We start from the raw sequence: 26,774 nt of genomic DNA, 5'->3' as shown, positions 1-26,774 counted from the left end.
CCATTCAGCAGAAATTTGTGGCTAAACCACCCCTCCCTTTCAACTCTTGCCTTTTATTGAAGAAACTAAATTGGGTTCCTGATTTAGTGTTCTCAACAGAGCGTGTGTTGTAAGTGGTCTCTGGCCCAATACTGTTCCTGAACAGGCTCTAGAATCATAGAATATCAGGGTTGGAAGGGACCTCAGGAGGTCATCTAGTCCAACCCCCTGCTCAAAGCAGGACCAATTCCCAACTAAATCATCCCAGCCAGGGCTTTGTCAAGCCGGGCCTTAAAAACCTCTAAGGAAGGAGATTCCACCACCTCCCTAGGTAACGCATTCCAGTGCTTCACCACCCTCCTAGTGAAATAGTGTTTCCTAATATCCAACCTAGACCTCCCCCACTGCAACTTGAGACCATTGCTCCTTGTTCTGTCATCTGCTACCACTGAGAATAGCCAAGCTCCATCCTCTGTGGAACCCCCCCTCAGGTAGTTGAAAGCAACTATCAAATCCCCCCTCATTCTTCTCTTCTGGAGACTAAACAATCCCAGTTCCCTCAGCCTCTCCTCATAAGTCATGTGCTCCAGACCCCTAATCATTTTTGTTGCCCTCCGCTGGACTCTTTCCAATTTTTCCACATCCTTCTTGTAGTGTGGGGCCCAAAACTGGACACGGTACTCCAGATGAGACTTCACCAATGTCGAATAAAGGGGAACGATCACATTCCTTGATCTGTTGGCAATGCCCCTACTTATACAGCCCAAAATGCCGTTAGCTTTCTTGGCAACAAGAGCACACTGTTCACTCATATCCAGCTTCTCATCCACTGTGACCCCTAGGTCCTTTTCTGCAGAACTGCTACCTAGCCATTTGGTCCCTAGTCTGTAGCAGTGCATGGGATTCTTCCGTCCTAAGTCCAGGACTCTGCACTTGTCCTTGTTGAACCTCATCAGTTTTTTTTTGGCCCAATCCTCTAATTTGTCTAGGTACCTCTGTATCCGATCCCTACCCTCTAGTGTATCTACCACGCCTCCCAGTTTAGTGTCATCTGCAAACTTGCTGAGAGTGCAGTCCACACCATCCTCCAGATCTTAATAAAGACATTAAACAAAACTGGTCCCAGGACCGACCCCTGGGGCACTCCGCTCGAAACCGGCTGCCAACTAGACATGGAGCCATTGATCACTACCCGTTGAGCCCGACGATCTAGCCAGCTTTCTATCCACCTTACAGTCCATTCATCCAGCCCATACTTCTTTAACTTGGCGGCAAGAATACTGTGGGAGACCGTATCAAAAGCTTTGCTAAAGTCAAGGAATAACACATCCACTGCTTTCCCCTCATCTACAGAGCCAGTTATCTCATCATAGCTCTAGTCTCCTGGGGGGGACAGCAGCAGGAGGGGTAGGTTCAGAGCTCCCACTTTTCCCCTTCCAACCTCTTCCACCTCTTCCTCTAGGGCCCTTTCTTCCTGTACTTCTGGCCACCCTCCAGTCTGACTTTGCCCATTTTGGGGCCATGGCAGTTGCTCCTGAGCAGTGTCCTTCCTTGCATAGGCCCAACTTCCTCAGTTCCCGCGGGGTGCTCGACTCTCTGCTCTGCCCCAGGCCCTGCCCCCCCACTCCACCCCTTCCCCAAGTCGCTGAACAGCTGACTGCGATGGGTGGGAAGTGCTGGGAGGGTGGAGGAGGAACTGATTGGCAGGGCTGCCGGTGGGCGGGAGGCACTGGGGGGTGAGAGGGAGTCACTGATGCACAGGGCTGCCAGTGGGTGCTGAGCACCCACTATTTTTTTTCCATGGGTGCTCCAGCCCTGGGTGCTCCAACCAGAAACTCAGCTGGTGTAAATTAGCCTAGCCTCATTGCAGGCAACAGAGAAGCTGGCTCATGGTTTCAATGGTTCCAAGACTAGGGGTACGTCTTCACTACCCGCCGCATCGGCGGGTAGCAATCGATTTACCCGGGATCGATATATTAAGACGCGATATATCGATACCCGAACGCGCTCACCGTCGACTCCGGAACTCCACCAGAGTGAGCGGCGGTAGCGTAGTCGACGGGGCAGCGGCGGCTGTCGATCCCGTGCCGTGTGGACCCCAGGTAATTCGATCCAAGATACTTAGACTTCAGCTACGCTATTCACGTAGCTGAAGTTGCGGATCTTGGATCGATTTCCCCCCCCCCCAGGGTAGACCAGCCCTAGCTCTCCCACCCTCTATCCTTTCAAGTGGCAAGAGGCTTTAAGGGCCTCTCAGGAAGTTTCACTGTAGGCTTGGAAGCCAGATCAAGCCTGCCCACACCTGCCTAAGAACAAAAATGACTGACATTGTTTGCTAATTCACATCTGCTCTCATAAGAGCGAGACATGCTTTTCTGCTCAGTTTTCACTAGCTAGATTTCTATCCTGAGATTTTATGTAACAGCCTATTTCTTTCTAGGCTGTGATTATGGCAATATCTAGTGATCCATAAATAAGGGAAGGTGAACAATATACATAGCTGTTGGTTTGGACTAGTCATTTCCCCTTGTTTGGGGAAAAAAGCTTCTTTTGCAATATTCTGGACAATATACTCAGACTGAAGCCAGTAGAAGAGTGACTGAGCTTGAGCACTGAGCATACAGAGCATTTGTGGGGAAGAACAGTAGAGCAAGTCTCCACTGTGGCCACAGTTTTTGTGTGCCTGTCCTGCATATTTGTTGCAGTGCTCTCACAATTGATCATTTCCTTAATAATACAGTTGATGGATTCATAAAATAGCTAATTTCATTTCATCCATCTGCTAGCAGTTAGTATTAATTCCTCCTTCTCTAGAAGATTTTAATGAACTTTTCAAATGCTTTGCTATAAGTGTATGTTCCATTCAGAGGACAAGTGCGGGAAGAGTTTGGCAGAATGAGCAGTAAAAACCTCAATTCTTTCATTTCCCTGATGGAAACAATTACAATATTTTTAAAATTTAAAATTTTATTAATTGAAACAACTTTTAAATGGTTGAAAAAGCTACTCTGTGATAACAACCCCCCATGTCTATAGCACATCAACATGAAAATGAGCACTAGTCAGGCGGAGGTTTGTGGTTAAGTCACTAGACTGGGAGACAGGAAACCTGGATTAAATTCCCAACTCTGCCACAGACTTCCTATGTGATCTTGATCAAGTCCCTTAGGTCCTAATCCATTTAAAGTTAAGCAGGAGCATAAATCTTTGCCTTAATCTCTTAGGGCCTTAATCCCTCTATGCCCTAGATTTCAATCTTCTGTTTGAATGCTGTGGCCTCTTCTGCCACAGCTTGTCAGGGAAGCCTGTCAGTACAGGGATTGTCTCTCACTTGTGTTTGTACAGTGCCTAGCACAATGGGGTCGCACTATTGCTTTGGGTTTCTAGTCACTGTTGTTAATACAAAGTTGTCATAATTTGTGCACACTGAAAGCCACCAGTAGCAATAAGGCATTTAGGTATAAATGCCAAGGCAGACTGGGAATTTCAGAAGGTAACAAATGGCTTTTGCATCAGTAATGAAATTAGGAAAACTGTCCAATGTGTCTGAAGAGAAAACCGTGTGTTGTGCAATGCTACTGAAAGACCGAAATCTTTCTCAGGTTTCAAAAGAAACTGTATTATAATTGGGCCTGGCATTCACTGCATGAATGGAAAAGCTGTAGGCCAGATGGTCTCTGACCCTAGTGTGGGTGAGCAAGATAGTGCAAGGATTCAAGGAACCTCCTCCCACTGCACACAGACTGGGGATGGGAGAGTCCTTGCTGCCTAGAGGCTCATGGGAGTAGCTCCATTTGTGCACCATGTATTGCCCTTGCTGGAATAAACCTGAGCAGTTTCACTTCCCTACTCAGAGCAATGCCTAAGGGTATGGCTAGGCTGCAAAACTGAAAACCCACGGCTGGCCTGTGCAATCTGACTTGGGCTCAGGAGCTGTTTAATTGTGAGGTAGATATTTGGGCTCAGGCTGGAGCCTGGGCTCTAGGACTCTGCGAGCTTGGAGGGTCCCCGAGCTTGGCTGCAGCCCAAGACCAAATGTCTACATCACAATTAAACAGCCCCTTAGCCTGAGCCCCTCAAGCCTGAGTCAGCTGGCATGGGCCAGCAATGGGTGTCTCATTGCCGCATAGACATACTCAAAGAGAGACAATCTAGCCCTTTGTCTTTATTAGTGCTGAGTCTTTGGTATGCTCTTCCTTTGCTATTGAATCTGGCTGAGCTGGATTGTCAGTCTGAATCCTATCTAGGCCAGCAGTAACCAAACGTGTCACCATCTAAATGGTTTCCCAGCAGGCAGGTGCCCAAACCACTTCTCTAACTGAAATCTTTGATAACAGTCACGGCAGAGAGGCCCCAGCCTGAATGGGCACGGTGAGCACTGAGCTACACAGAAGGACTAAGGCAACTAAAGTGGGAGTTAGACACCTAACTCCAAAACTGAGGCATCAGGGAGATCCTCAAAACCCCTGTTAAACTGCTACGTAACCCTGGAGATGCCTAAATCCCCTTGGTGCCCTAACTGCTGGACTCTGGGATATTCTGATGTGGGTCTCTCTCCATCTCTCTTGTTGAAGCTGTCCCAGTATGGATAAATAATAAAATGTGCTTTGGGCCAGAGAGAGAGAGACTGACTCTCTAGCCCAATGGTTATACTGACTGAGGTTGAGAAACCCACACCCAAATCCCTTCTCCTCATCAGGGAGAGGGGGGAATTGAACTGGAGTCTTCCACATCCCGGGAGAGTGCTTTAACCACTGGGCTAAAGATTATGCAGGGGTATACCTTGCCCCCGGCTGTCTTGTGTGGAGTTAGGTGTGCTCTGCCACCATACTGGCTAGAAACAGCTTAGGTGCCTGAGAGAAGCTCCTGGCTTTGGATCCCAAGCAGAGATAAGCACCTCCCTCCAATCTGGACTTAGGTGCCTAAGTCCTTGAGAGGGGTGGGGCTTAGGATACATCACTCGCCTCAGTATCTCCCACTGGCTAGTTTATGTATCTCTCTGCCTGGCATGCTGGCTTTTTTGGATCTCATCCTCAGGTGCCTATCTTTCCCCATTCACTGAACAGAGCCTAGGAGCTTAACTCAGAGTTTATGGATTCCACCGGATAGGTAGGCACCTAAAAGTTAGGCACTGTAATAGGAGGCATTGCAACAATTAAGTGTCTGTTTATTTGGGCTTTCCCTCTAACTCATAAGTAATCCTCCAGGGTCGGGTTGAAACACAGGGAGCAGCAGTGCAGGATTCCACAAAGCGCTTTGTCAACTGGTGCTGACCCCTTTCTTCCTGGAATACAGGACTTCGCTTCTGTCTCTAGTACGGTCAGTATGGCACTCTCCATGAGTTCTGAAGTTGCATTTAAAAACACCAACAGGACGAGGTGCTGGAGAATTACTGTATAACCTTAAAAAGAACAGGAGTACTTGTGGCACCTTAGAGACTAACAAATTTATTAGAGCATAAGCTTTTGTGGGCTACAGCCCACTTCTTCGGATGTATAACCTTAGAGAGTATTTTTGGCTTGCATGCAGACTGCAGTGTAAATCCAGCTATCACCTTGATGGAGTAGGCACAGACACAGAGACAAAGCAGTTTTCACGCCATTTGCAGTACTTACTGTTAAAGCAGTAATTCCCACACTCTGCAGCGAGTCAGCGTAAAACAAAACAAGAACATGCAGATTTTATTTTTCAATGGTTTTAAAATCTCCATTTCAATAGTCTGCCCTGGTTTAAGCAGATCTTCCCTTCACTGAGCTTTCCCTACTTCATTTTTGCAGTGTCTCTCTAGATAAAGTGGTGACATGATGAGAGCAACAATCTTAGAAGGCAGAGCATCCTCTTTCTATTGTCTTTAGGAAATAAAACTAAATTATCTACTTAAAATGCAAAAAGGGTGAAATTCATCCCTCTGCAGAGGGATGCATCAAATATTATTTTAAGGTCTTAAGTGATGTATCAGACATGCGCAGACGTCAGCACAAGGGTGAATTTCACACAAAGGGGAAAAGAATGGCTAGCTTTTTTGGTACTTCTTACTATTAAATATTAATTACCGTTACCACTCATCACAGCTTAGACAGAAAACATACAACAATGATTTCAGTAGAAAACTATCGACTCCTCATCCAGTTAAGACATCAAAGTACGTGTCTTATGTACTCGCACTTATATCACTTTGGTTAAAAACAGACGAGCCTAAGTCTCATTGAAAAAGGTGCTTTTTAACATAATCACCTCTTGATCTGAGAGGTGCTCTTAAAATGTCACTACAGAAATTTGGTTAAAACAGATTTGAATGTTAATCTAGTATGTTTGTGCAGGGCATTGGAAGGAAGTTGACAAGACTATCGCTAATTCATTAACTGGCCCTTAACTCATGCTGTATATCAGGGGTAGGCAACCTATGGCATGCGTGCCGAAGGCAGCAGGTGAGCTGATTTTCAGTGGCACTCACACTGCCCGGGTCCTGGCCACCAGTCCGGGGGGCTCTGCATTTTAATTTAATTTTAAATGAAGCTTCTTAAACATTTTAAAAACCTTATTTACTTTACATACAACAATATTTGAGTTATATATTATAGACTTAGAGAACGAGACTTTCTAAAAACGTTAAAATGTATTACTGGCACGCAAAACCTTAAATTCGAGTGAATAAATGAAGAGTCGTCACACCACTTCTGAAAGGTTGCCGACCCCTGCTGTAGATTTTGGTAACTGCAGTACATATACCTGTGCATGTAAGGCTTCTCTACTAGCCCCCTGTAAATACCTAGACAATAAAATGACAAACCAAAGACTCTGGAATTAATGATGCTCTATCTTCAGTTAAATCACAATATTATCTATGTAAGGCAGTTTGCATTTTTGTAATCGAATATATTTGTTGTACTAAATTTCTTTTTTTGAGAAGAAAAGCTTATTTTTTCATCATGACTTAACTGAAACACATACTTTTCATTTGAAAAACTATTTGTGATAAACTAAAGAGTGAGATTTTAATGTCCTTCTAAGTTAGCATGCTGGTGTAGCACAATCATTTTCCTAGTGAGTCTCCCCAGATAATACTTGACAGAAGGGAAACAACCCCATCTAGTGGATTAATAGTGTGTGCATGTTTTCCAAGTTTACGCAATCTTAACTCTCTTTCACAAACCTACTGGTTTGAAATACAGTATTGTCTCTGAGTAGAGGAGAACAAAACTCTTTGTTTTGGAAAGAAATCCTTGGTGGTCTCCAATGTTTTGCTGAGGTAGAAATTGTGCCTACCGTGAAATTACAGGGTAGTCAGAGGCTAAAAAAAGGGATTAGACCTTGATGTGAATAAGAACGGCATTTGTTGTTAACACAGCGAGGATAAAATTACAAAAGCTATCAATCCTCATGATTCAGGGTGTAAGATAATCACCAGGTGGAGGAGAGAGGCTGGAATTCCCCCTTCATATAGTGCTGCATAATTAGGGAGTTTTATGGCATTCTCTGAAGCATTCAGTACTGAGTACTGTGGGTGACCAGAGGCCATGGTACCATCTCTGGATCATTGCTCGGTTCTGAGATAGCAATTATAATGTTCCTAAATGACAGAATGGATGCTGCTATGGGTAGGATGGAATGTGCAGTAAGGGAGAAGAAGTGCAAGCCCCTACGGTTTCTATTCGGAGAGATGTACTAAATCTCTCCATTATTTTTGGAAGAATTCTATATTTAAAGCTTGAAAAAAACTTCATTGTTACCTTTTTGGCAGTGCTGCCCATCAAAGCCCAAAGGGCAATCGCATTCATAACTGTCCTTTTTGGGCATGCAGCTTCCCCCATTAGCACATGGAGAATTCACACAGGGATGGACAGCGTTCTCCACATTGATTCCAGAAGCGAAATCCTGCTTCACATCAATTGTCCGGTCATTCAATATAATCTTGGTTTAAAAGAGAAGAGAAAACTATGCAGAGATCTCCAAATTCAGATGCTACCCCTTCAGGGACACATTTTTTGCTTTATTACTCAATACTTAGCATTAGAACTTCCCTGAATGGCTCCAGAGAAAAGCATTGTTTTGAAAACTTGATCTAACATCTGTTTATTGTCATCAATGAGTTTTCAGAGCTTAGCCTTTCAAAACAATTAGATGTTTATCCTGAGGTGGGGGAATAAAAGTTTTTTTTGTTTTTCCTTGAAACACAAAGCAATTTAATGACCCAATCAGATAAAAGCTGCTGGACATTTACCAGCCTTTTGTTTGAACTTTGATGCACTGTTTTGTAGCTCAACTGTGAGTCAGAACTAAAATATTATATGAGCTTTGCTGAAGAAGTCAATTTCATCCTATGATAGGAGGACATTGTGATGTGTCATTCCATATTCTTTATGAAAATATGCTTACAATATGAATATGACATAACAGATATACTTTATGCAAGATGGCTCATGTGAGATCTCATTGGGAAGGTTATGATTTACTGAATGTGATTATCCTATTTGTATGCATGTATCATTTCTGTATCTGAAATTAGGAACATTGACTATGTATCTATATTTCAACTATGTTACTTTGGTGATGCCCACTTATAACACTTCAGGTACAACAATGAAAAAGCCCGACAGTGCTAATGGCCCATCAGCGAGAGACAATGGACTGTAAAAGAGCTTAGTCTTCCTGTGAACCTGGGTCAGCCTGTGAAGAATGGCTACAGAGGCCCTACAGAGGCAGGTGACCATGTCACCTGATACTGGAACCCATCTTAAATTCTGTACTTTTCCATGAGAAGTTAGTGTGTGTGGGGGTCAAACTAGGAAACAAAGGACTCCTGCCTTATGCAAATTCTATTTAAGAGTGCAGAGTGAGGTAATCCAGGTCATGAGTTCTCCCGCTACCCCACCCAAGATGACTACTGGAAACAACTAAGACTGAACTGCGGGAAAAGAACTGGACCCAGGCTGAGAGCGTCTCTGGCCTGTGAAGAAGATTATTAGAACCACTTTTAGGGTGAGAACTTACATGTAACCAGTTTCTTTAGTGTATTAAGCTTAATTTGCATGCTTTTTTTATTTTCTTAGTAATCTGCCTTGTTCTGTCTGCTACCTCCTTAACAACTTAAAATACACCTGTTATAGTTAAAAAAATTATTGCTGGTTTACAATATAACTCAGTTTATATGATTTCTAATTGGGGTGTGCACACATCTCTCCACATGGAGGGAGGGAGCGAATTTCATAATATATCTTTGGGTCTGTACTCCAAGGGAGGTGGACATCGGTCTACTGAAGCAAGTCCCTTAAGCTTAGTCTTCCCAGAGCTGATCTGCAGCTGGGTCTGGCCCTGCCTGCGTGTGTGTTAGAGGAGGCTCAGCAAGACAGGTTAAAGGGGGCCCATTCTGGCAGAACAGGTAGACTCAGTGGTATCTCAGCACATCAGGTGTCTTCCCAAGGGGTCCTACCTGTCACAGACATAGCTTGGAGAACATAACAGCAAAGTTATGCAGAGCAGTGTATCTAGCACTGTCTACTGCTATTATGTTTGCCTGGAGAACTCACAACTAGGAATGGGTGAAAGGTCCAATTTGTTACTTCTTAAAATGTTGGGAGCAGTTCAGTTGAAGATATCTGTGAAACTATAGGATTCTTCCAAAACATGTCCGCATTTTGAGCTCTCTAAGAAAAAATATTGCGGTTTGTACAACCTTATTTAATATATAACCAAGTTATACACAAGGTGCCATATTCTGATCTTGGTTACATCAATGTAAATATGGCAAAAGTCCATTTACATTAATAGTTTCACAGATTTTAACCCCAAAAGGGACCAGTATTATCATCTGATCTGACCCCATCCATAACACAGGCTGTAGAATGTCACCAATAATTTCTGCATCAAGCCCATAATTTCTGTTTGAATTATAGCATACCTTCTAGAAAGATATCCAGTCTTGACTGCAAGTGGTGGAGAATCCACCATCCCTAAGTAAGTTTTTCCAGGTAGGAACTGCAAGAAGGGGCCTAGGGGCTGAGTGTGGGTGGAGCCACATCAGACTGTTTGGGGAGGCTGTGCCGATATTTCCAGCCTATGATACCCACCGCTCATGTGCTCAGTCAATTTCCCATTACCTTTAAGTCCTTTTCAGTGTCAATGCATTCCAAGATATAGTCCCCCATCTTGTAAGAGTGACCCACATTCTTTGCCCCTAGATGTATGGCCTTATGTTTGGCTGAATGAAAATGCACCTTGTTCTAACAAGCTCATCTTACCAAGTAATCAAAATAGGACGCTATAATGACATGTCCTCATCATTATTTATCTCTCCATCAATTTTTGTGTCAACTGCAAATTTTGCTAGCAATGATTTTGTATCCTTTTCCATATCAATAAAGATATTGAAGAGTAGTGACACTAAAAACACCCCCATTGTATGACAAATCCCCATTTACAATCATTTTTTCAGGATCTATCAATTAACCAGTTTTTAATCCATTTACTAGGGCTACATTGATTTGTTATTTAATTCTATGGAGTTACTCAGATTTAACTCTCAGGATTCCAGGCTAAATTCAGAGGTGTGGCTAAATTATTCTAAAAAACTCTAGAGGAAACCAGTGCTGGAGTAACTTATATTTTCTTCTGGCCCCTCATTGTGTATATTATACCGATTTAGTCTGCTTACACCTGACTCCATTAAATATCACTTCTGAATTTTGACCACTAACTGAGGAAAGGGTGAGTAGGTTGGTGTAGCTCACACGCTAAGAGGCCACAAGAAAGGAGGGTAGCAAGACAAGCAACTAATGGAAGGCTGTAAGAGTGTGTAGGTTACATTACACTAAGTTACGTTAGTCTCCACCATACTTTGACTTGCGCCTTCTTCTGGCTCACTAGCATGTAAGTTATACCGACCATTTATATGTCTATACCTTGTCCATCACTGAGCATGCTTTAGACTCCCCTTATGCTCACTTACTTACATATAGATGTAAATGAGTCTATGGTGGTCTAATTTTGACATCAACTTCACACATCACCTCTGAGTTTGGCCCAGCATGTCTGCGGTTAACTGATCAGTACACAATGGAAGGGAAATCAAAAAACAGCAACAACACTTACCAGTAATATGTCAATAGCATTAGGAAGAAAATGGTGTTCTTGATTATTAAATATATTTTTAAGCAAGTCCCTTGTGAAGGGTTGCTAACGTCTAGGGATGAAATCTTGGCCTATCGGGAGTTTTGCCATTAACTTCAGTAGGGCCAGGATTTCACCCTCGATGTCCAAGTGTCAGGGATACGGAAGATATGAAGCGAATGCACAGAGTTAGTTTATTTCAAAACATGTACCTTCTGAATACTTCCACTGAAGGGCTTCAGTATCCCGGAGTTCTTCTTCAGGTTATCGTAATTAGGGACTCCACCGATAAATATGTCAGTGTTGCACTTAATCTGCGTAAAAGCTCCCTGTCACAAAAGTCAGAATCCATTTTTGTTAGATCAGCTGCAACCACGCTTGCATCTTCAGGCTAGCTTGCTTTATATTTTTAGAAAGGTGAGAGCCCTCGGTGACACAGTATTTCTGTACGGTATGCAACATATCCTTACATCTTCATGCTAACGTGGAAGGGAAAATGTGGACCCTGTACTAAGTGGCTGGGCCTGATTCTTTTTAGAGCTGTCTGGAAAATTTCAAATATTTCAACATTTTGATAAAAACTAGGGCGGGGAGGAGGAGAAAGAGCTTTAAAATGATATTGAATTTCTTCTCTTTCCTTTTTTTAGACAGTTCTAATTCTGATCTCTTGATCACATTTGTGTGAAGTGGGAATAAATTCACGCAGTCACACTGGTGTGATACTGGTAGCAGTGAAATCAGAACCAGGCCCTCAGAGTTAAAATCAACACTAAACAGAGAAGAGTCAAACGCTTGCAGTATTTGAAAAAGCAAACCAGTAATAAAGGAAACAGGTAAAAGGAAGAAATATATATCTGAACTGGGTGCTGGAAGCTGATGCAGTCACTCAGACTACACTGGAGTTCTGGTTAACCTTTTTGTATGAATTGGAAGGACTCTAAAGGTAAGGACATGCTAACTGTGTAATTCCAGTTCTGCAGGAGTTCTTTGTTGGCAGCTTCAAAGCCAACCTCTCTCTACAGCTCAAGCACAATGCTCAGCTAGAGAGAAAAAACTAGAAACCACCTTCTTCTCCTTTGTTCATTATTGTTGAAGGAATCTCATCTAGGGCTTGATAGCAGATGAACCAGATTAACCCCAAAAGGGACCAGTATTATCATCTGATCTGACCCCATCCATTTTATACCAAACTGTACATAATTCTTTGTAGTCCCAGATTTATATTAGGGCTGTCAATTAATCGCAGTTAACTCACGCGATTAACTCAAAAAAATTAATCACTATTAAAAAAATTAATCGTTATTCATCGCAATTTTAATTGCACTGTTAAACAGTAGAATACCAATTGAAATTTTTTAAATATTTTGGATGTTTTTCTACATTTTCATATATATTGTATTCTGTGTTGTAAGTGAAATCAAAGTGTATATTATTTTTGATTACAAATATTTGCACTGTAAAAATGATAAACAAAAGAAATAGTGTTTTTCAATTCACCTCATACACAGGGCCGGTGCAAGGAAGTTTCGCTCCCTAGGCGAAACTTCCACCTTGTGCCCCCCCCCCCGCCCCCCCGCCCTGCGGTACTCCCCTCGCGGCAGCTCCCCACCCCCCCCCGCCCTGAGGTGCCCCCCCCCCCCCCGCAGCAGCTCCCTGCCCGGGGAGCCGTGTGGCAGCTCCGCACCCCAGCTCACCTCTGCTCCGCCTCCTCCCCGAGCACGCCACCCCCGCTCTAATTCTCCTCTCCTCCCAGGCTTGCGGCGCCAAACAGCTGATTGGCGCCGCAAGCCTGGGAGGTGGAAGAAGTGGAGTGGTGACCGCGTGCTCGGGGAGGGAGTGTAGCAGAGATGAGCTGGGATGGGGAGCTGCCGCACGGCTCCCCGGTCCGGGGGTGTGGAGAGCTGCCGCAGGGCTCCACACCCCAGCTCACCTCTGCTATGCCCCCTCCCCGAGCACGCCGCCCCCGCAGGCAATGACAATAATTGCATGGAGCGGCCGCTGCGCTGGGAGAGGGAGTCTGAGCCACACGTGTCAGCGCACTGCCGGCAGCCCAACCCAGGAACACTGTAAAAAAAAAAATTGGGGGCACCGCTTTTTGGCGCCCCCAAATCTCGGCGCCCTAGGCAACCGCCTAGTTTGCCTTAATGGTAGCACGGGCCCTACTCGTACAAGTACTGTACTGCAATCTCTTTGTCGTGAAAGTGCAATTTACAAATGTAGATTTTTTTTGTTACATAACTGCACTCAAAAACAAAACAATGTAAAACTTCAGAGCCTGCAAGTCCACTCAGCCCTACTTCTTGTTCAGCCAATCGCTAAAACAAACAAGTTTGTTTACATTTACAGGCATGTAAATATCTTGCAACGCCAGCTACAACAGTGCCATGAGAACGCCTATTCTCACTTTCAGTGACGTTGTAAGCAAGAAGTGGGCTGCATTATCTCTTGCAAATGTAAACAAACTTCTTTGTCTGAATGATTGGCCGAACAAAAAGTAAGACTGAGTGGACTTGCAGGCTCTAAAATTTTACATTGTTTTACTTTTGAATGCAGGTTTTTTTTACATAATTCTACATTTGTAAATTCAACTTTCATGATAAAGAGATTACACTACAGTACTTGTATTAGGTGAATTGAAAAATACTATTTCTTTTGTTTTTTTATAGTGCAAATACTTGTAATCAATAATAAATATAAAGTGAGCACTGTACACTTTTTATTCTGTGTTGTAATTGAAATCAATATATTTGAAAATGTAGAAAACATCCAAAAATATTTAAATGATATTTTAATTATTGTTTAAGAGTGTGATTAATCGCACGATTAATTTTATTAATCACGTGATTAATTGCCATTAATTTTTTTAATCGCTTGACAGCCCTATTTATATATGTCATGCTATGATCCTTTGTGCATGAACCAAAGTGCTTTGTATCTATAATTCTAGAGCTTTGTGTCTATGATTCTAAGTACTTTGGATGTTTGGTTGAACTTTAGAGTGTGACCAAATAAGGGAAAGTGTGTAATATTTTTACCCTGACCTGTTGAGAATGTGTCAAAATATCAAGAAAAAGACAACTTGTGATTGATTAATGAGGGATACTTGTTATTACAAAGTCTTCAATATTCAATACAATAATGACTCACTGAAAGATGTTTTTAGCTTATTAGGAATTACTTGTTGTCACAGGTGTTTCCTATAATAAGGACGTAGTTAGAAATATCTTTAGCTAATTGATTAAATAAGCTAAAATACCATAAAAGGACAAAAACTACCGCAATTGTTAGCTCATTAATTAGGTAAGCTGAAATACCATAAAAGGAACTCCTCAGATAAATCAGTTATGGGAAAGGAATTATTTTCGGTCTTGAACAAGTACATAAGGACGAGAGTTTTTGGAAATTAGTTAGGGATAAATCAAGCTGAAGTCACTTTTCCAGTCTCCAACTCAGTTTGGTAACCACAGCCTTTATTTCTGTATTGTGCTGTACCAATTTTTAACTAACAATCTTTAATTAATAAATAATAATTAAGCCTGATTATTTAACTAAAACCCAATAGACTGGTCAAAAATTTTTCCACTGAACCTGTTTTTGAGGGAAAACTGGATTTCCAATTAAATGAAATTTTGCATGAAAAGTGTCTGCTTTCCATCTAAAAATGCTAGTTTGCCTGAAAACCTGAAGACTTTTCTCCTGAAAACTTTTGGTTTTCGGATTTTCAATGAAAAGTCAAATATTTCTGCATGAAGAAAATAAACAAGCCATTTTTCAACCCACTTGAGTCTCAGTTTATTTGGAGAAAAAGCTGTTCAGAGTGTAAATTCTAACACTTGTGCTTAGAGGTGCTAGTGGGTTGAAAAATGCGCATGCTGGTGTTTTGTAATAGGTACAACTACGACTGATAAATTGAAGAACAGGAAGAAATGAACCTCATGTATGAAACAAGAAATGTAGGTTGAAGCACAAACACCTGGGTCGAGAGGAGGAAGAGAGATGCTCCCAGTTATGTCCTGGGCTCCTCTCCTTCCCAACTCAAAGCTAAAGAAGAGGCTGCCCCATATATGTCCTTCAATAAACTCTTATAAGCTTTGGAGAGCCCAGGACTGTGGTTTATCTGAAGATCTCATTTTTGTTAATGTTTGGATGAGAAGTTATGTCATTTTATGAACAAATTGCTTTATATATGAGAATATACATTATATGCGTCTTACCTCTGCCATTCCTTCTACTGGCTTTTGTTTATCAACCTGCAAAATAGCATTCTTCGCAGTGCGAGACACTCTGAGTTCATGCCACTGGCCCAGAATGACAGGTTCTTCACTCCTGTTTAAACGAAAAACCACAAACATAAAAACCTATAGGAAGTCTACACTTGCATCTTTTTGATACTTTCAAACATTTGTCTTTACCAACTAGCCTTTTGAAGAAAACGTCCATGACCCTTCCTTCAACAGAAACAACTTACTGAGTATCTTTACATATTAGCACATTAAATAAAATAAAGGGGAAAAAGATGACTGCACAAAAACTCAATGTATATGAGGCTTAACGGAAGGCACCATTTCTAAACACTGGCAGTGAAGGAATATGTGTCAGTGTTCATAGAATATCAGAGTTGGAGGGGACCTCAAGAGGTCATCTAGTCCACGTGTTCCCATATTAAACTAAAAGCATTTTAGTTTTATTTGTAAAAAAACAAAACACTTTAAGCAACCAGTGCACATTTAACTATCTGAGAGCTAAACTTTCTATTCAATTTCTGCAGTTACTTAGATTTAAATATATGAGGAAAAAGTCTCAGATATACATCCTCTACTCCCAATGACAGAAGCTGGAGATACAGAAATTTACCTAAGGCAGAAGTTCCCCAAAGCCTTTGTCTCCTTATGAGACAGAAACATTTTGTGTTTGCTTATCCATTAAATTCGGATAAGCTCTTTTGATGCAGGCCATCACAGTGAAATCTTTTTTTCTTTTTTTTTTTAACTGCATGTTGTACATTAGGGGCCGTAACCAAAATATGATCCTAATTATGTAATGAGATTCTGAATAAGAACCATAGTCTCCACTTGTTATGCCAAGTGACCACCAGTCTCACAGGAAACACTTTAAAACTGTTCAGATAATCTTTATTAACCCAGCACTAATCTGGGACAGAAAAACAGTCTGCAGAGTGGATAGAAACCACGTCCCCACAGATTTACAATTAATGAAGTCCTATAGACATTCCCTTTACTTTGAAATGTCATTTTTACTAGTTTAGGTTAAAGCAGTCCAAATCCAAATCATATCTCAAAGCCTTTGCACCTCATTTCTGCCAATGACACCAAACCCTCCAAAAAGCATCACCAAGCAATGTCATTCATCCTTTGTCCTTTTCTTGTTTAGTGACCATTAGGGTTTAATCACCTTGGATAAATCAATGGGTAATAGGGTTTAATGCCTTGGATAAATCAATGGGTAATAGGGTTTAATGCCTTGGATAAATCAATATGTAATAAAGAAACCAGATGAGTCTGACTACTTAATAAGATGCAATATATGTATTCTCTGTCCTTTGCAGAAAAAGTCATCATCATGCCAACCCTCCTGCTTTTGTAAACTGTAATTTTAATTAGGGATGAGTGAACCTTGCAGAGTTTGAGATTTTCAGAACTGCAAGTTTATTTTTTTGGATTCACAGGGTTTGCAAAACTAGTACAAGTTTGTGAACCCTTTTGGATATAATTTAAACCCTTTTTTCCTCAAGGATGAGTCGTTTTTTTAAATTGTTTTTCTAGTTATATTGAATCCTTGTCTATGTGTTAGGGATAGACTCACTTCCCCTCATTTCTAGGTTCCTAATCCTGCATTAAGATCCAGGAATGTGGATATCTGTGCCCACGTGAAGTCTCATGGGCACAGTGGATCCTGGTACAGGATAGGCTGACACAGTGGTAGCCTACACCTAATTTTCTATTCAATTTTTTGGTCTCCTCCTTTTACACCCTCTGTTGCTATCTGCCTGCATTCTGCTTCTTTGCTCACCATGTCGCCTAAGCAAAGCACAAAACTCAGTCACCTTCAAGATGAACTTTTAAACTCTCATCATCCAAGTGGCGACGAGCTCGCCTATCTCTAATTATAATGATAACATTTAGATACAGCTCATTTCAGCATGGTGCAATGGCCAAGGTAGCCAGGAGACATGAGTCATATCCCCAGCTTTGGCACTGACTGCATGTGTGACTTTGGGCAAGTCACCTCTGAGCTCTCTGAGCCTATTTCACCATCAGTAAAAGGGGTATAATGCTGCTTCCCTCATCTTTGAGATCTATGGAGGAATAGTGCTATCCAAGACTTAAGTATTACATGAGGAGCTGGTAGCAATCCCTACATTTAGGGTGTTTTTTATATCGCTCTTTAATGTATACCTGCTCTTGTATTTTCCACTCCATGCATCTGATAATACATTTAGGTTGCCTAACACTTGCCATTATAAAAGATTCTTGAAACCATTTTTTAAGATGCTCTAACACTTGCACATGTGCATTTATGATACAGTCTTTACTTACATGCTCCCATACAGGGCCGGCTCCAGGCACCAGCTGAGCAAGCTGGTGCTTGGTGCGGCAGATTGTTCGAGGTGGCATTCTGCCCAATCCTAGGGCGGCACGGCCGCTTTTTTTTGTTGTTGTTCCGCTCCGGCCGCCCTGTAGGGGGCGGCGGCGCGGAGAACCAGAGCGCTCTGCCGCACAGTCCTCTTCCTTCCCTCCCCGCTGACCGGAGCGGAGCCCTCGTGGCAGGCGGCAGGAGGCGGCGCAGCAGGCGGGGCCGCGTGGCAGCGCCCCTGCTGTACCCCTGGCCATCCCCTTCTCTCTCTCTCCCACCCGCTCCCTTCCCCAGCCCCTCCCCAGCCGGTCCCCCTGCACCCACGCTCCGGCCGGTTTCTCCCTCTCTGTTTTTTTTTTAATGTAAACAGCCAAATTCCACTCTCATATACACATGTACAACTCCGGATGGGAAGTGCATCCATCTATCTGAGTAAATATTTTACAGTAATCTTTAGCAATAGCCTAATATGCAGCAATAATGTATGCAAAGATGTGAGTAATATAGTATATTGCCTGTGGCCATTATATATTGTATGTTTCCTGTGTTCATATGAAATGTTAGACATACTAGAAGCTTTGATTTTCACTGTGGGAGAGCCTGAGTGCATACCTTCAGATAACATCTTGCAGTCTCTATCTTCTATATGTAATCCATACTACAGATACATATTGAAAGAAATTATGATTTGTTTGCCCCAAATAGTATTTTTACTGTTTCATTATATATTATTCCTTAATTTCTTGTGATAATATTATTGGGGCAAGGGGGTTAATATTTTTAAAGTATTTTCTCTATATGGATAAGAATAACATCTGCAGTTGCAGGGTAGGATGAAATGATAAGTGTTATCAATGCTCATGCTAGCTTCAGACCACCAGATAAGGGTAAAAGGAAAAATACCCCCGTGTTATAGTATTGCAGTTACACACATGGCTTCTATGCCTTCCCTAGAAGTACCCATCACTGGATTTTGTTGGAGCGTGAATACATAACTACACAAACCAGTAGCCTCTCCAACATGGCTATTCCTTTCCTATATCTTCCTTGTGGCATTGTTTGTAAAACTATTACAAATAACATTTACCTGATAATGGCTGTTCCTGAACCACAATCAAACCTGAACTCCACATAGCTGGCCACCATGTTAATAGACAGGAAGTCCTTGCTGTCCGTGTCATAGCTGTACAAGAGGACCCCATTCTCTGAATCTGGACGAAATGTCATCTCAAACTCCATGAAGGAAAGGTAGTTCTGTGGTTCCAACGGCCAGGGTGTTGTAGCAAATGACCTCAGCGACTCATTGAACTGAGGTATGGCCAGGATAAATGCTGGAAGTCCAGAAAAAATAAATAGGTCACCTTAGGCTCTAAGGTAAGAAACTGACTAACTCACTAACCAATTTCAGACAGCTTTCTTCATTATGCATTTAAATCTACTGTCACACTAGACGCCCTGCCATTCATTCTGCAGCTCTCAGGCACACAGGATAAACATACTGCTGAACTTCCTTCCTCAGACAGCCCGGCTCTATTGGTCAGGCATAGAGAAACATCAGGAACATGGCCTTGTTTTCTCCCAAGCCCTTAGAATTGCTTGCCCAGCAGGCAGTGTGAAGAAGGAGCAGTCCCTGTGCTCTGAAGTGCACAAGGACTGCAACCATTCCCCTATCCACACGCAGCGGTCAAAGGGAACGTGGAGTCTCACCTGCTTATCCATGCAAGATGCACTCTAGCCCATAAAAATAAACAACATAACATGCACACAAGGCATCTATCACCATCTTATTAGCATATGCATGTGCTTTTCAGGAGAAGGAACAAATCGGGGCTATTTTCTGACAGTTCAATGACATTCAAAGTGGTCTTATCCTACTGAGAAAATGTATTGAACAAGGACTAACATGTAAGTCAGAAATAAAACACATCTGGTGTCCTCTCACCTTCTTCACAATGGCGACCTTTAAATCCAAGAGGGCAAAGGCACACATATGAATCAGCTTGGCTTGCAGTGCAGGTACCGCTGTTAATACAGGAAGCCTCATCGCAGATTCCACTGCTGCATTCACCTAAACTCAGAGCCAGAATGTCATACCATACCAGTTAATCCAAGAGGATTTAGCGGGCTGCTTGCTTGTTATAAACAAATGCAATTTGCTTTCTTAAGTAAACAGAATTCTCTCTCAATCTGCAAAACTACAAAGCAGATTTTAGGCTAAGTGGTTGATTTCAGCATTGATTTTACACTGCATCATAAAGATGATTTAAAAATGGTAGAAATGAGAACTAACCAAATAACAACTCACAAGATTTTTTTTTACAGTATAACCATTCACTAGATGACTGGGTTTTGCCTATCCTCAGTAGCATCTTTGTTGTTCTCACGAATGTGTATTTCAGAATCTCCATGTGTCACCCGATTGTTTACATTACAAACATGCTGATTTGTTTAACCTCAATTATCTTAAGTGCTGCTTTGTTCATTCAAAGTTTGGGGACAATATGGTAAGCGCTGAATGTGTTAAGCAGCAGCATCTAAGCTTATTAACCAGCATGTAGTTGTTAACTGTTCTGTCTGCACTGCAGGGGATCCATATTACCAACATATGGGCTTTCTAATCATCATGTCCACCACACTGGCATATGATGTCTACAGTACAGAAAGGTGCCCTGAGGCAACAATATCAAAACTGTCATAGAAGGAGGGATTTTTTTTATTTCTTTCTCAGTCAGTGTATAAAGTACCAGTTAACTCAGATATTTTTATTTTAAATTGTATTATTGTTTATTTAAATCATTTCCCCCTAGTGTACAGGAATAAATTGTAAATATAAGTGAACAAGGCCCAGATCAACACATGCACCATGTGTGAGTGTAAGCACATTGCTTATGTTTCTGCAGTGTTTTAAAGGGGGTAAAGTGCTACAAAATGGTGAAGGAGAACAAATTTACACTTCAAACATACTCCTGGAGGTGGGGTATGTATATAGAGGGTGCTCCAAGTGAGTATTTTCAGAGTGATTTACCTCAGATTATAGATTGGATCGCTCAGACAAGAAACATGCACAAGGGTGAGTAGGAAACAGAGTCAGAACTGACAAGCAGGGAGCGGTTGTATTATCTGGGGTGGCTGAGCAAAATTTGGCAAACCTGCTATTGACAAGAGGAACCCTTTTTTTAAAAAGGGAGAGGAGCATCAGGCAGAAATATTTAATCTACTGCACAGGGCACTGCAAAACCTCAGTGGGGTCCTGGCATGAGTGAAGTTCAAACTCAGATTTTGATTTCCTATCTTACATTCATTCAGTGTGTAAAGAACAGCAGGGAAAGAACTTCTGAAGAGATTTAACACATGATAAACTTCAATTTTATCTTCAATTCAGCCAGTCATTTCAACCAGAGTTGATTAATTGTTTTGTCCTGTTACATGAACAAGAAGACCACTGTGCTATACAACTTGGAATATAACTTTGGATCACAATGTCACAGAAGTTAGAGATGGAGAAAGGTCTATTAGGTCATTTTGTCCCTCTTCCTGACAGAGCAGAATTGTTCCTTATTGTACATTTATAAGTGTTTCGTCAAGCCTAGTTTTTAATGTACCAAGTGATGGCCTGATTACACTATTCATAGCACAAAGTATGACACACCCGACCAGAGGACAGGTTAAAGACAGAACCCATGTGGACACATCTCCTCAGGGACAGGATGAATTCCACGTCCAGGTGAAGAGAGACAATTACCCTACAAAATGCCTCCCCTGCCAGCCAGCTGTGTGAGCAGCTGTTCTTGCAATGCTAATTATTCCCCATCATCTCTCACAAACAGCTGTCAACGATGGTAAAGGGGGGCTGGATAAGAGTGGGAATCCTGCGGTACTGTTTGTCATCTGAATATAATTCACTGTTGTGGGTTTAAATAACACTTGCACACACAGAGCACCTATACTTTGAAAAAAGAACGAGGAGTACTTGTGGCACTTTAGCCCTGGTTTACACTGGGGAGGAGAGGGGGGGATCGATCTAAGTTACGCAACTTCAGCTATGTGAATAACGTAGCTGAAGTCGATGTACTTAGATCAACTTACCGTAGTGTCTTCACCACGGTGAGTCGACTGCTGCCGCCTCCCCGTTGACTCTGCTTGCGCCTCTCGTGGCACTGGAGTACAGGAGTCGACGGGAGAGGGCTCGGGGGTCGATTTATCGTGTCTAGATGCAATAAATCGATCCCCGCTGGATCGATCGCTGCCCGCTGATCCGGCGGGTAGTGTAGACATAACCTTAGAGACCACTAGCAGATTTATTTGGGCATACGCTTTCGTGGGCTAAAACCCACTTCATCGGATGCATGCAGTGGAAAATACAGGAGGAAAATATATATACACAGAAAACATGAAAAAATGGCTGTTGCCATAGCAGCCATAACGAGACTAATCAATGAAGGGGAACTATCAATTAAGATGGGCTATTGATTAGTCTCGTTATAGCGGGTATGGCAACACCCATTTTTTCATGTTCTCTGTGTATCTATATCTTCCTCCTGTATTTTACACTGCATGCATCCGACGAAGTGGGGTTTAGCCCACGAAAGCGTATGCCCAAATAAATTTGTTAGTCTCTAAGGTGCCACAAGTACTCCTCGTTCTTTTTGCTGATACAGACTAACACGTCTACCACTAGGAAACCTATACTTTGAGACTCTCTCCCCACTTATCACTAATAATCATAGCAGCACCATGATGGAGGTGAATAGTACAAGGCCAAGTACATTTTATAGATGGGGAAACTGAGGCAACCAGTGAATGGCAAAGTCACAGAAGGAACCCAGACGTCATGGGTTCCAGTATGGTTCTCTAACTGCTAGATTCTACTTTTGTTTCTTAATCATAAGGATATGAGTTTTCTGATAGACTATGGAGTCATCTGCAAATATATATGATGTAGCAGTGTAGCGCTTCCAGAGCGTTCATTCTCAAGGCTTGTTTACACTAACAGCGCTGCAGCTTCTCCCAGCAGTACAGTTACTTCATCTCCTTGACAGGCAGTAGCTATGTCGATGGGAGAAGCCCTCCTGTTGACATAGCGCTGTCTGCACTGGGGGTTAGGACAATACAATGGTGTCACTCAGAAAATCCACACCCGAGCAACATAGTTATCGACCTAGATTTGTAGCTCAGACCAAGACTCAGTGGTCTGTGCACCTGGATGCAGATGTTTTTCAGAGGAACACATCTCTGAGACGGGATGAAATCCTGGCCCCAGAGAAGTCAATGGTAAAGCTTGCATTGATTTCAAAGCATTTCACCCAAAGGATTCCACCCAGGGGGGGATTCCAAATTACACATCAGCTCTCTATGAGTTTGTGACCTGGGGAAAACCGCTAGTAAAACATCAGGCTTTATGAAGGCCTGCTGTGCACCAGGGAAATTCTCCCATGGAGACAGTGATCAGAGTCTGCATTGCGTCCTTTCTACACGAGACTGTCCCAAACAGCGTACGCATGCTTCCTTCCCCGCATGGCTCCCACTGGGGCAGGAGAACGTTAAAACTGTGACTGGAGTTCCATCAGAGCCATCTCTTGCAGAGGCCACACTAGGGAATGAAAGTTCCACTGCTTTCTCCTTTGGCTGCCCTGGCCAGACTCTTCTGGGCACCTCTCCCAGGGGACTTTGCATTACCAGGGGGCCCTGAGTTATGCCAGCAGAATGTAACTCATCACCATCATGATGCTAAAGAGGGACAAGTTATGCAACAATTTATACCAATTTATACCTCACTAGCTACCCAGATTGTCAGCTCTATGGGGCAGGGACCATCTTTTTGTGCTTGCACAGTGGGGCCTGTTCCCGATAGGGACCCTTATGCTCTACCGCAATATAAACAGCAGCTTGTGATAAATCCAAAGGAGTGAAAAAGAGGTCCAGCAACACACCGAGGCAAGAAAGACCAGATAGACTGAATTCACTTATCAAGCTTCATAAAAAAAATCCAATAATCCAATAAACAGACCTCTCAGAACAGATGTCAGCAACTGATGACCTCTTCCTATCCCATCTGTTCACTGATCAACATCTTTATCACCATGGAATATTTCAGGCCTCATCACAAAGACCCAAACTAAACATGGCCAGTACCGTCCCTTCCCTAATTCAACAATATACTAATGAATCTGTGATCTCATGAATTATTAACAGAGGACTACATTTAAATGTCAGGCTTTGACATCTTTGGGACTGGCCATGGAAAGTGCTACTGGAAATCCCTGCTTGGGAGGAGAGCACCAGTACTGTATTAGGAGGGTGTTGCAGGTTACCAGAGAGACATGGGCCAGGGCTGGCTCCAGCTTTTTTGCCGCCCCAGCGGCAAAGAAAAAACAACAACAGCCAATCGGCAGCACTTTCGCGGCAGCTCAAAGACGAAGAGAGGGACTGAAGGACCCGCCACTGAATTGCCGCCAAAGACCCGGACGTGCCGCTCCCTCTTTCTATTGGCCGCCCCAAGCACCTGCTTCCTTCACTGGTGCCTGGAGCCGGCCCTGATATGGGCAGAGATGTAAGTAGAAACCTACACAACACAACATCCATCTGTACTACGTCTAGTGTAGTGGTGGTCATTGCTGTTAGTTTTGCACTTTCATGAGCAGCAAATTTAAGCAAAATCTTTGAGACAAAGGACAATACATTTTTTAAAATTAATGGTAGAAGTTCCAGACTGACACATTCTCAGTGATTAAGGTGAAGAGACAGCTTTTGTTTCAGCCAGCGCATTCTCAGTTTCTAAGGTCCATCCACAAATCCTGCATCTTGCCCGGCGGTTAGACTAGATGACCCGTGTGGTCCCTTCTAACCCTATGGTTCTATGATCCTGCTGTCCAAACAACCCCTCTCCCCCACCCCCCGAGTGACACTGAGGTATTCCATTTTTCAGTTCAGTATTGATGAATACACTGAAAAGTCAAGCTTCCCTTCCTGCATCTCATCCCTACATCAAATCCCAGGGCATGGGACCCTTATAGTGGTGAAGAGAAAGAAGGGAGCTTCAGCAGGAATATGTAGTACTAAAGGTGTCTGCCCTTCCTCCTTTGCCAGCACTTCGATTTACAGTTCTATGTGGGATTCATAATCCCACCAGTAGGACTGATTTATACACAGGATAGGCCTCTCTTCTTTTTTTTCCATTTTGTGGTCCCTGATTTATACCCAATATAAGCAGAATAGAATGGAAGGTCAGTTACCAGAAAAGCTAATAGACTTGAATGGCTAATTCCAGTTTATATTATGTACAGTTTTAAGTCATTTTCTATACTGTTTGCAAAGCTTCCATGGTACATGGTACACAGCAAGCTCTGCAATTGTGAGGAGCAATGTAACACACGGTATGGTTCTATCGTTCAGCTTCACGTCACACATGGAAAAATCCAGCATTTATTTTAGTTGATGTTGATTATTAATGCAACAGTGTGCGGAGGGCACATGGCTGGGAATGACTGTAGTTGGGACCCAAGAAGCACTAGAGATTAGGGATCAGGGAACCTTAGAAAGGTTTTAAGCTGTTTTCCATAGATTCTCACGCTATTGTGAAATTACTCTCTGTGCTTCCAAAACCTTATTTTTTTCAGTGTCCGGTTTCTGGGTCAATCTGTTCCTTTCTTATATGGCACAGAAGTCTGGTAATTTTATCCAGAGAATACAGAGCAGTTGTTAATAAGTTTCATACTGCTCACTGCCGTACTGGGATTTGGACTGCAAAACTACAAAAGAGAAGAAAGATGACTTTGTGGCTGAAGCACAGGACAGTCAGGATGTATGGGTTCTATTCCTGCCTTTGCCACTGAGTCACTGTGTGACCCTGGGCAAATCACCTGTTCTGTTTAGATTGTAAGTGTGACAGACATGTCAATTTCCTGCAATATTTCTGGAAGACTTTACTGAATTTTTAAATAGCTTTGGGGTCCATTGTATTATAAAGGCAAAACTGATGTATCATTGTGGGGATTGTATGTAAGTTCTCTGGATGGAAGATGTGGCCTACGTAAGTGTTATAGGCATCAAAGGACTATTTTAAACCATGTGCCACACAAGAAGGAACTTCTGGACAAAGATATATGGATTTCCCTAGGAAGTACAAGGGGAAGAGGGAAATACAGATTCCCACCTCTGCACCCAATCTTTTGCAGCTATGTCCTGAAAAGATAACCATTGTCTGGCTGATAACTTATTCATGGTCTCTGCAGATCAAAGTTGCAGTCTACATAAAGGAAAGGCTAACCTATGCATAAGGGTTCTTGTTCTGAGCAAAAAGCTGTTATGAATTTGTGATGACAGAAGAACCCCTTGGTGGAATTTCAAGGACTGGAATCCTATCAGAGTCCTTACTGGAATTGGGGGTGATCTCTGGTAATTTTCCCTGGGGGTGCTCAACCACCACTCAGCCCCAGGCCCTACCCCCACTCCAACCCTTTCCCCAAGGCTCCACCCCATCCAACCTCTCCCTGGCCCTGCTCCACCCCTGCCTCTCCTCTTCCCCGCCTCTTTCTGCCCTCTCCCCCAAGTGTGCCCCATCCCTGCTCCTCCCCTCCCACCCAGCACCTCCTGCATGCACACCGCTGAACAGCTGTTCCATGGTGTGCAGGAGGCACTGGGAGGGAGGAGGAGGAGTTGATCAGAGGGGCCGGCAGCCTCGGACATGACTCGCGAACCCCCTGGATTACCCTTGTGGACCCCCTGGAGTACCCTTGCGGACCCCCAGGAGTCTGCTGACCCCAGTTTGAGAACCGCTGGGCTCTGGGGCCTCATTTGGGAAGAAGAGTCCTTTATCATGCCAAGAAATTCTGTCACGGATCTGAAATTCGTCCATGGGAGCTCCCACTTTCCCTGGGGCAATTACTAACAACGTGCCAGGCCAACAATCAGCATGCTTTGTTGAGAGCTTGTCTTCACTGAGTGTTTGAAATACAAACTCAAAATCCTTTACAGAGTCTAGAGAAATACTATACAAAATATACAGACCTACCCCCACTCTCCCCAACCAAACTCTGAACACAATTGTTTCATTTTTCAATTGGTAGAAAATAACCCTATTATTCTTGTTTAACATT

The 26,774-nt window shown here is 42.8% G+C and overlaps 1 protein-coding gene across 4 annotated transcripts in view; it reads right to left on the bottom strand.

Moving 5' to 3' along the window:
* EGFLAM (EGF like, fibronectin type III and laminin G domains) overlaps positions 1-26,774 on the bottom strand; it is a 129,731-nt gene that overhangs the window by 16,647 nt on the left and 86,310 nt on the right. For 2 of the 4 annotated variants that reach the window (XM_065550028.1, XM_005282161.4), the window contains 6 exons: positions 19,622-19,747; positions 18,767-19,010; positions 15,300-15,411; positions 11,298-11,414; positions 7,710-7,890; positions 5,595-5,618 (listed from right to left, as the gene is read on the bottom strand). In XM_065550028.1, the coding sequence (XP_065406100.1) occupies positions 5,595-5,618; positions 7,710-7,890; positions 11,298-11,414; positions 15,300-15,411; positions 18,767-19,010; positions 19,622-19,747 (804 nt within the window). The remainder of the gene's footprint in view (positions 1-5,594; positions 5,619-7,709; positions 7,891-11,297; positions 11,415-15,299; positions 15,412-18,766; positions 19,011-19,621; positions 19,748-26,774) is intronic. The other 2 variants (XM_065550027.1, XM_024105629.3) reach the window with 1 other exon arrangement.

This window comes from Chrysemys picta, chromosome 6, assembly GCF_011386835.1.
Source record: "Chrysemys picta bellii isolate R12L10 chromosome 6, ASM1138683v2, whole genome shotgun sequence".
Taxonomy (NCBI): Eukaryota; Metazoa; Chordata; order Testudines; family Emydidae; genus Chrysemys; species Chrysemys picta.
This window is presented reverse-complemented; position numbering and strand designations above follow the sequence as displayed.